The sequence below is a fragment of the Taudactylus pleione genome, unplaced genomic scaffold (genome assembly GCF_031769625.1).
Source record: "Taudactylus pleione unplaced genomic scaffold, aTauple2 ptg000326l, whole genome shotgun sequence".
Lineage (NCBI taxonomy): Eukaryota > Metazoa > Chordata > Amphibia > Anura > Myobatrachidae > Taudactylus > Taudactylus pleione.
Window position 1 is genome coordinate 6,436,915 of NW_028284727.1, and position 9,247 is coordinate 6,446,161.

A 9,247-nucleotide genomic window follows, 5' to 3' on the forward strand; every position below is an offset into this window, starting at 1 on the left:
TGTTTATATACTATGTTAGGCGTGATGGAGCCATTGTGGTGCCATATAAAGGATAATAATAATAATAATAGAATCGATCTTGTGGCCAATCTCCCTTAGTATTGATTATTGATATTGCCATCTCATGTGGTAACTCGAGCATGAATCCATTTTGAGTGATCAAAATGGTATTGGGTCAGAAATGGTTGCTCAGAGGGAGGGGTATTTTGAGGTCAATGTGGGAAGCATTTAAGGCCCTTGTGAGGGGGACTTTCATTAAGAGAGTGTCTCAACTAATACGGTTCTCTCGTACAGAAAGTGAACTGGAACTCCTATGTTGAGAATGGGAGGGAGTGTAATTGCTTTCTCGCACCCCATCTGACAGGAGGTCGTGTTTGCAGGCTCAGAATGACTGGAACTTTTTTCTATTAGTTAAATGTAAATATTCCCTGTTGCTAGACACAGTCAGCAAGAACTCTGACAGGAGGCAGATACTTGGTCTATTTGGCTGGGCAGAGAGTGGTAACACCTGTGGCTGTGTTGGATGAGAGGAATATGTCACTGTTTAGTTGCTTATATTTTCCTGGTTTTCCAGGAGTTTTATGAGCATAAATGACCAGGGAAAAGGGGAATAGGAGGATATAGTTTGAGCACAGGATCTAATATATTGGATATGATTAATCAAAGGAATAATGAAAGTCCACAATTATGTACCGTTTGGTACATGACTGGCAGCAGCACAGATTGCAAACCTATGCTGTGTTATTTCATTCCATTACGATTTCTAGTACTATTGTTTCTATGAGTACTCTCATTGGGGTCCGTCTATTAGAGGTTCCTGCAATGTTTACACCAGGACCTTCTTTTTAACGTAGTCCAACAGCAAATACTCATTATACTTATTCCTACCCCGGGTGTACCTTTATAGTACGCTCACATGCCATTCAATGGTTATACAATGGCATGCAGCAGCTGCTATTTTGTAAACTCCATATAAAGGAGCAGCTTAACTTTTACCTATAACCTTACTGTCTACTAGTACCTGGGTGGCATCACAGGTGACTTATGTGTGATCTGCCTCTCACAACAACCTGTGATTTACTTATATTTATTTTGATATTTGTAGTGTCAGTTATTATTCCATCTGACCCCCTTATCGTTAAAGTACTGTTCAGTGGAATTGTGCTGTGATATCTTACGTAATTTATATTGAATATTGTATTGTCATTATCATACTTTTTTCTAGAAGATTTCCTTGGATGTTTCTGCTGCAATTGTGATTAGCCATTGTGCTATGATGATACTATGTGGTCATTGAACTAGAAAATGTCTTACATTGGTCTCAATACTGTATGAGATAGAGAATTAGAGACCAATTTGTAATATTTCACTTAGCTTCACACAATTGTGACCAATATTGTATTATATGTCGTCTTATGTTCTATGTATGTTCGTGTTCTGCTGGTGACAATTTACAGCTGTTATTCCAACAGTAAGGCCATCAAGTAATGGGCTTTGACTTGTTGTTGGTATTTTAATATATATCTAATAAAAGTTATTTTTTATATATTATTTTGATTATAACCTTTACATTCGAGTGCCCCCAAACAAGAGAGTTTTCTCCTTCTTCCCCATACTAGTTTTATGAGCATGTCATTGCCCATTATAGGGACCAGATATTAAGACACCTGAGTGCCATCTCTCTTCCCACTCTGCCTCGATAGAGCACAGCCTTATTACATTATGCTAGAAGTGGGTGCTGCAATTACTTCCCAAATAAATAAGTACATTGGATGGGATCCAGTGGAATTGAACAAAAAGCATAGAGCATTTTATGTCCCTAAGCTCATAAAAACATTAAACCTGGTGTTTGACTCTAAAGAACACCCATGGCCTATTCCAGAAGCCTTGATTGTTATCATTGCAAAGCCAGGGAAACATTTTCTCTATCCTGCCTCATATACAGATGTGTCCCCATACAACTAGACTACCTGCACCTTAAACAGCCCTTCTAGACTCAGTAGCAGCTTCTTTCTTTTCGTTCAACTTTCTCCCTTAAAATTAGTCTTATTCGCAAAGTGATGCCAATAGGATGCACAAGCAGCTTATGCTGATTAAAATGTGTGCGACTGTGGCTATATCTGCGCACAAAATGCTACGTTAGTGTCACAGCCCTATTTGCGAGGAAGCAAACTACGTGCCCTATCATAACAGCTTCAACCAAGGTGGCACCCATATTTCAAAGTGGGGAAAATTATATGGCCCACTAGTAGCTATTGTCTCACCAGGCAATGGGTCTGATTTAGGTCCAGATGCTACTGAATTTATTACAGCAGTTTTCAGATTTTTGGAAAACTTTGCATGTGTAGAATGGGTCCTGCAATCTTGCTCACAGATCCCCCAAGCTGCAGTATGATTGACATGCTGCGGCATTTGGGGGGCAGAGTGGGGGCGTGCCTGGCCAGCATTCCTGCAATCGAGGTTGTGACGTCCCCATTTTCCAGGAGTGCCAAGGCCAGGGTCTGCATCAGTGGACTTACTTAGACTGGCAGGTACTGCTGCCATCGTGACCGACAGTAGTGATGGTGATCCGATGCAGCGTCTATGGACTCTGCACTTGGACCGCTATTGCTGTCATGAGGCGTCTGCTTCCTATACATGCCTCCTGCTATAGTTAAATATTTGCTGGATGGTATTGCACAGCATGTAATACCATCCACATCTGAATCAGGTCCACTATTTCCATGTAATATGGAAAATAGATATTTCCTGTATATGGGTGGGAGGGCACTATACGCACATTCAGACTCATAATTACATTTGTAAATGTGGAGTCCACTCTTTCAAATTATATGGCCCCCTTAGCATCTATTGTATGTTGATCACCTGTAATCACTAGTGCCGTAATAGGGCTCTATACCGCCCTCTGCCGGCCCTCCTCCCTAAACCCATGACCCACATACAGCCCTTATACCCTTTTAGGAAGCCTCATTTTTTTTAAATGCTGCCTTCCTGAATGCCATTAATACTTTTGATTTATTTACATGTTCATCTCTTCAAGTAGAGGCATTTCAAGAGAGCAGGGGGCCCGTGTGAAGTCTCCGTCTGGGGCCCCCTCCTCCCTCTCCGGCGGCCGCAGTGCACTGAGCGCAGCAGTAAACTCTGGGCACTAGTCTGTGCCCAGAGTCTACATCACATGCGCAGGTCACTGGGAAAATGGCGCCGACACCATTTTCCGGTGTTTTTCATACTGCGCATGCGCAAAACATTGGGAAAATGGACTCTGGAGTGGTAAGTATAAAATGGGTGCAGGGTGTGCGGTGTGGGCCCTGCACACCCTGCACCCATTATTAATACGCCCCTGTCTTCAAGTCTTCCCTGACAAAATTGTTATGAAGCTTATGCAGAAAATTAGTAGCCATTCTCTGAATTTATTCTATTTTATCAACGTCTTTTAAGAGGATAGGGTCTCCAGAACTGTATACAGTACTCAATGTGAGGTGTAAGCAGTGACCTATATTTAGGGATGGCCAATGACAGCCACAAGTGGAGACAGGACTCAGCCAGTGGAGGGTCAATAAGAGGAGGGGTGAGGCTTTATGGATCAGATTAGGGGCGGAGCTAAACTCTGAGCCCCCACCACAACAGGGAAAAAAAAATCTCCGGGCTTTCTGCAATCGATTGCAGAGAACCATTGAATTTCTGCTATCAATACCATCAATGGTTAACTATCGGTGGTGATGGTCATCCCTACCTATTATGTGGCAATATAAGCTTCATATTACTGATACTAATACCCGTTAGTATACGGCCACATATCCTCCTCACATTATTAACTTTCAACAGTTTAATCTATTACCTAACTTAATTTAAATATCTATACATTGCTTCCACTCTTGTTACGAATCTCTGCATCTTATGAAAAAGACACAGTATATCACTCCTGTATACCACAAGCATTATGACTATTAAATACTATAAACACAGGGCTGTTCTATTAAGCACTCCACTAGTATACACCACTTACTACAGCACTCAGGTTCCTGGGATTTTTCTTTCACTTTAGTCCCTCCTGCGTCTCTGATCCCTAAATCTGCCCATTTCTGTTCCACTTGCCCCCTCAGTTTCTTTCTTGCCTGCCCCTCAGATATTTTATCTCCTGACTTCTCAGTCTCTTTCTCTCCTGTTCCCTCAATTTTTTTACCCGTCTCTTCAGCCTCTTTCTCTTCTATCCCCTCCGTGGCATCTCTCTTGCCCGCTGAGCCTCTTTTTTCTCTTGTCCCTTCAGCCTCTTTCTCTCCTGTCCCCACGGCCTCTTTCTCTCTTTCTCCTGTCCCCACAGCCTCTTTCTCTCTTTCTCCTGTCCCCACAGCCTCTTTCTCGCCCTTCTCAGCTCCTTTTTATCTCCTGTCCCCTCAGCCTTTTTATCTCCTGTCCACCCAGCCTTTTTATCTCCTGTCCCCTCAGCCTCTTTCTCTCCTGTCCCCTCAGCCTTTCTCTCTTGTCTCTAAGCTTCTTTTTTCTCCTGTCCCCTCAGCCTTTTTGTCTCATGTCCCCCCAGCCAGCCTTTTTATCTCCTGTCCCCTCAGCCTTTTTGTCTCATGTCCCCCCAGCCAGCCTTTTTATCTCCTGTCCCCTCAGCCTTATCTCTTGTCCCTTCAACCTCTTTCTCACCTGTCCCTTCAGCCTCTTTCTCACCTGTCCCCTCAGCCTCTTTCTCACCTGTCCCCTCAGCCTCTTTCTCACCTGTCCTCCTCCACAGGCCCATCATATGACGTTCTGCCTCTGTCCAGTCACCAGCAAAGCATCATCGGCCACATTAGGAAAAACATGTACCCACATGTACCACCGCTGACCCTCCGCAGGTGACTGGACATAGGTGTACCTGGCAGATGACCAGTGACAGCAGCAGGTGAGGTCTGACATGCATGTGCACACACCAATGTGATTACCTCATTTTAATCAACATTCCTCTTTATTATATAGACAGGAAGAGGACCTGGAGCAGACGGGATTTGGCTATGTTGATTTTTGACCTAAAGGTTTATATACAGTATGTGTAGAAAGTGGCAATACTCTGTTACAGTTTTAGAATTGTGGATTGAGCTAAGTTAAATGAAAATATAGTTAATTAGACAGCAATTACTATATTACAAATACATACTAGTGATAATGGATAGCTCGGAAACTCCTGTTTAAACCCCTGCATAACATTACATGTACATATATAATTAAGTTGAAATATATATATATATATATATATATATATACAATTTTTTTTGGAAACATAGTAACCTTTTCAAAATATACCATTATATTTTACACAAACATAAATAGTTAAAATCTTGCAAATACGGCAAACTGTTGGATTTGTTTTATCATAATTCGTATAAAAGACAAGTTGATAACAATGAAAAATCAGGAACCATATTATACATTCTTACAATAAAACGGATATTAATATTAGTAGATGTTTTCTACTATGTATGCAGCTGATACATTTTGATAATCAACATTATATCACAACAGTGAACATTTACATAGATAAGCAAAACAAGGTTATACAGTAGATGCCTGGAATCCGCCTTGTGGATCAGAAATACATTGTAACACATTTAAAGAGATTTTGGAGTGCCAGCATTTTTAACACTTGCCCTTCTTCCTCTTTTCTGTAGCTAAAAGGGTTTTTCAGTATTGGACAGTACCATCTCCTCCTTCTGACCTGTCCTGTCATTATGACCCTAGCTATCACTTAAAGCCATGAGCCCATTGCATTGCAGACCACATTCCATGAGCACTCAATCTGTCCATTAGTGCTCAATTCAGTTCAGGAGCACTAAATTTACTGCACTATGCGCTGCAGTACTTTATAGCACCTCAATGCAAGTAACAGAATGGGTCCTGACTCCTGACATAATATCCCCCAACCTCCCACCCCCATTTTCTACATAGCAGAAGGTCAGAAAGAGGGGAATTGTGTCCAAAAGCAGGTAATGTCATCCGTAGATATTTTCATGATATGGCATGATATAAAATGCTATATATATATATATATATATATATATAGTAGGAGTTATGGTTAATGCATAAACATATTTGAGAAATATTATGGTGAAAGCCAAAAGAGGAATCCCCTCTGTATACAGTAAATGTAATTACCACTGATTTGGTATGTGATATTAAATTTGGATATGTGGTCCGCAGTTACTGGCACACCAAACATATTGCCTCACGTGACTCTTATTTTACATATTTATGCAATTCTGTGACCTAAAAAAGCATGGACTAGAGGTAATTCAGATAATAAATACTGCCACTCACATGTATATTCTAATCATTGGTGCAAACCCCCCCAAAAAACAAGATTAACTCTTAAATCACAGTTGTAAATATTACTATATGACTGTGATAACTCTGGTATTGATGCAGAATGAAAACAGTGGCAACAAGTACACAATAAGAAAGCTACTGTGATACAGTCTTTAAAAACTATTCAAAATCTAAAAACAAATATTAAGTCTACTTAAAGAAAGGAATTGCATTAGATAAAGAGATGGAAAAAAAATCCAGTTCAAAATTATAAGCCGATAAACATATATGAGACATATAGTTTAGATAGATATAAAATGGATATATGTGATAGATACATCAATATGTGATACAGGATACAGACACAGATAAATCAACATGAGATAGATACACAGACAGACATATATGAGACAGATTGAAAATAAGTGGGGACAGACATAAAATAGATATGAGATAGATGAATCAATATGTGATAGATGCAAACATAGATAAATCATTATGAGATACAGCTCACAGATAAATCAACGATAGATAGATAGATAGATAGATAGATAGATAGATAGATAGATAGATAGATAGATAGATTCTGTAGATACCAGCAGTCTAATAAATTGCAAACAGTACAAACCTTATTGCAGCAACCTACCTATCATATGGACATAGTCAGGCACAACGGCAGAATCTTAATGGAATCATACAGTATACATTGCTACAAAGTTATTAGAACAATTGTCGCACTTGCAGTTCATATTAGTGAATAAATACAGTGAGGAGGAAAGCAGGCTATGAAGGTTTATCCAGGGAAATCAGTTACAGATATCTGACACATTGTATATGACAAGCTGGGTAATGTGTTATTAGTAGTAAAGGTGCAGGAATACAGTGGCACTAGGCATTTCACACAGTAGTGACACAAATTAAGGGTGTCACACGTGCACTATATGGCATGCCAGCTGTAAGACAATTAGAGACAAAAATACAGACAGCAACAGACACTGACTAACCTGGCTGTCGCTTGTTTTCCATTCTTAGTTTGTATGTGTCTCAAGTCGTTTTTTAAGGAGAGCACATAGAAACCAGGGCTGGAGACTTATTACTGTATCTCAGTACTGATTGAGCACTAATCTCAGAATACCACTGCAAACTGGCAGTTCTCTCCCTCCTACTCCAGCCTGTGTCTGCTCCACCTCTCTCCCCTGACATCACTCCACTACACCTCCTGAGTGATCAGCCTATGCCTCCCCTCTCGGAGGGATTAACCCTTGGAATCCCGGAGGTAGATACAGTGTTTCACTAGCAAGACAATCACAAAACAAGTCACAAAAAAGATTAAGAGGCATATGTATCAAAGCTTGATGCGAGATAAAATTGTGAAATATATATCACCAAACAATCAGCTCCAAACTATCATTTCTTAAACACAGCCTGTAAAATGTAAGTTAGAAAGCTGATTGGTTGGTGATATATATCTCACAATTTTATCTCACATCAATCTTTGATACATATGCCCCTAACAGCATAGTATACATAAGTCATTGTAAAATTTGGGTATGGCAAAAAGTATATAAAAAAGCATACCATTATAAAACCAAGTGATCACAACATGTTCCTAGAACATGAGCATATATATATACTGCACCAAAAACATAGGTGGCACTCGGAGACTGATAAACAATGTCACCCCCTCTGCCGAGGGGGTGACATTGTTTATCAGTCTCCGAGTGCCGCCTATGTTTTTGGCACAGTGTGCGTTGGGGGTGCTGTCCTCCTAAGGAGGGCACCGGAGCAAGGATTGACTATGTGTCCGGAGACACAGTGTGGAGGAGTGCCAGAGGATTGTTTTCTTATATATATATATATATATATATATTTATATTAAAATTCCAGACGTGCAGCACTCACAGCATATATGAAAGGAATACTAGCACACACAATAAAGTGCTAGTATTCCTTTCATATATGCTGTGAGCGCCACACTTCTGGAATTGTATTGATGCATGACCACATTGTGGAGGCATCGGGCTACGCTCAGGGCCGTAGCTAGGGTAGTGCGGCCGGTGCCATCGCACAGGGCACCACAGGTCAGGGGGCGCTGTTTGGACCTGTCAAATTTCTGTTTATTATGATTCTTGCTTGTAGCTTCCTCTTATTTCATCCCCAGCATCTCCTGGCCTCTCCTATCTCTTCCCTGGCCCTTCCCCATGAAGCCAGGGCCCTTTTTTGGGTGCATTATGTCCCTTTGAAAAATGAGGGGGGCGCCAATGCTCTTTCTGGCACAGGGCACCAAAAAGTCTAGTTACGGCTATGGCTACGCTCATTTGTGTATAGGAGTGCCGGACTATCTGACTACTATGTATATATATATATATATATATATATATACACAGTTAGCACATTTGAATTATAGATTTTTTTCTTTGTAAACAGAATGCATTGTATAAATGTTTTATCATTATTTAATGCCATTTAGTTTTTATCACTGCACTAGGATTGTGATTCAGGTCAGAACCCTAATGCCGCTTTTATACTTAAATTCCGGGTCTGACCCGGAGGTTTGAACAGGGTTCCAAACTGGATCAGACCCGGAATTTAGCCGGCGCCGGCCCAGGATATTCCTGAGTCGGCGCCATTCACACCGGAGCCAGGTCTGCAGTGACCCGACTTTTCCGGCGTGGAAGTGGACGCTATTAGTTGACGTAATCTCCGAGTGCCACTTAAACCGGCCACTTGGTTTTAGTGGCATGCGGAGCGCTCGAGGTCATCGTGACCCGATTCGCGCCGTTTACACGGCTGGGTTTCACGGGTCATTCCCATGTTAAACCCTGCAAGTTACCTGGGTTGGATTACCGAGTCACTCGATCCAGGAATCCAACCCTGTCCCCTTTTACATCAAGGAGCTACCCGGGTTAACCCTGCAATAACCTGGATTTTAGCTCTGGTGTAAAAGGGGTATAAGATA

General features: G+C 41.1%; 1 protein-coding gene across 2 annotated transcripts in view; it reads right to left on the bottom strand.

The window, feature by feature from the left end:
- Positions 1 to 7,418, bottom strand: part of TPD52L1 (TPD52 like 1) — a 177,440-nt gene extending 170,022 nt beyond the window's left edge. For both annotated transcript variants that reach the window (XM_088443068.1, XM_088443067.1), the window contains exon 1: positions 7,293 to 7,418. In XM_088443068.1, coding sequence (XP_088299194.1) covers positions 7,293 to 7,314 — 22 coding nt within the window. In that variant the 5' untranslated portion in view covers positions 7,315 to 7,418. The remainder of the gene's footprint in view (positions 1 to 7,292) is intronic.
- Positions 7,419 to 9,247: the final 1,829 nt, after the last annotated feature.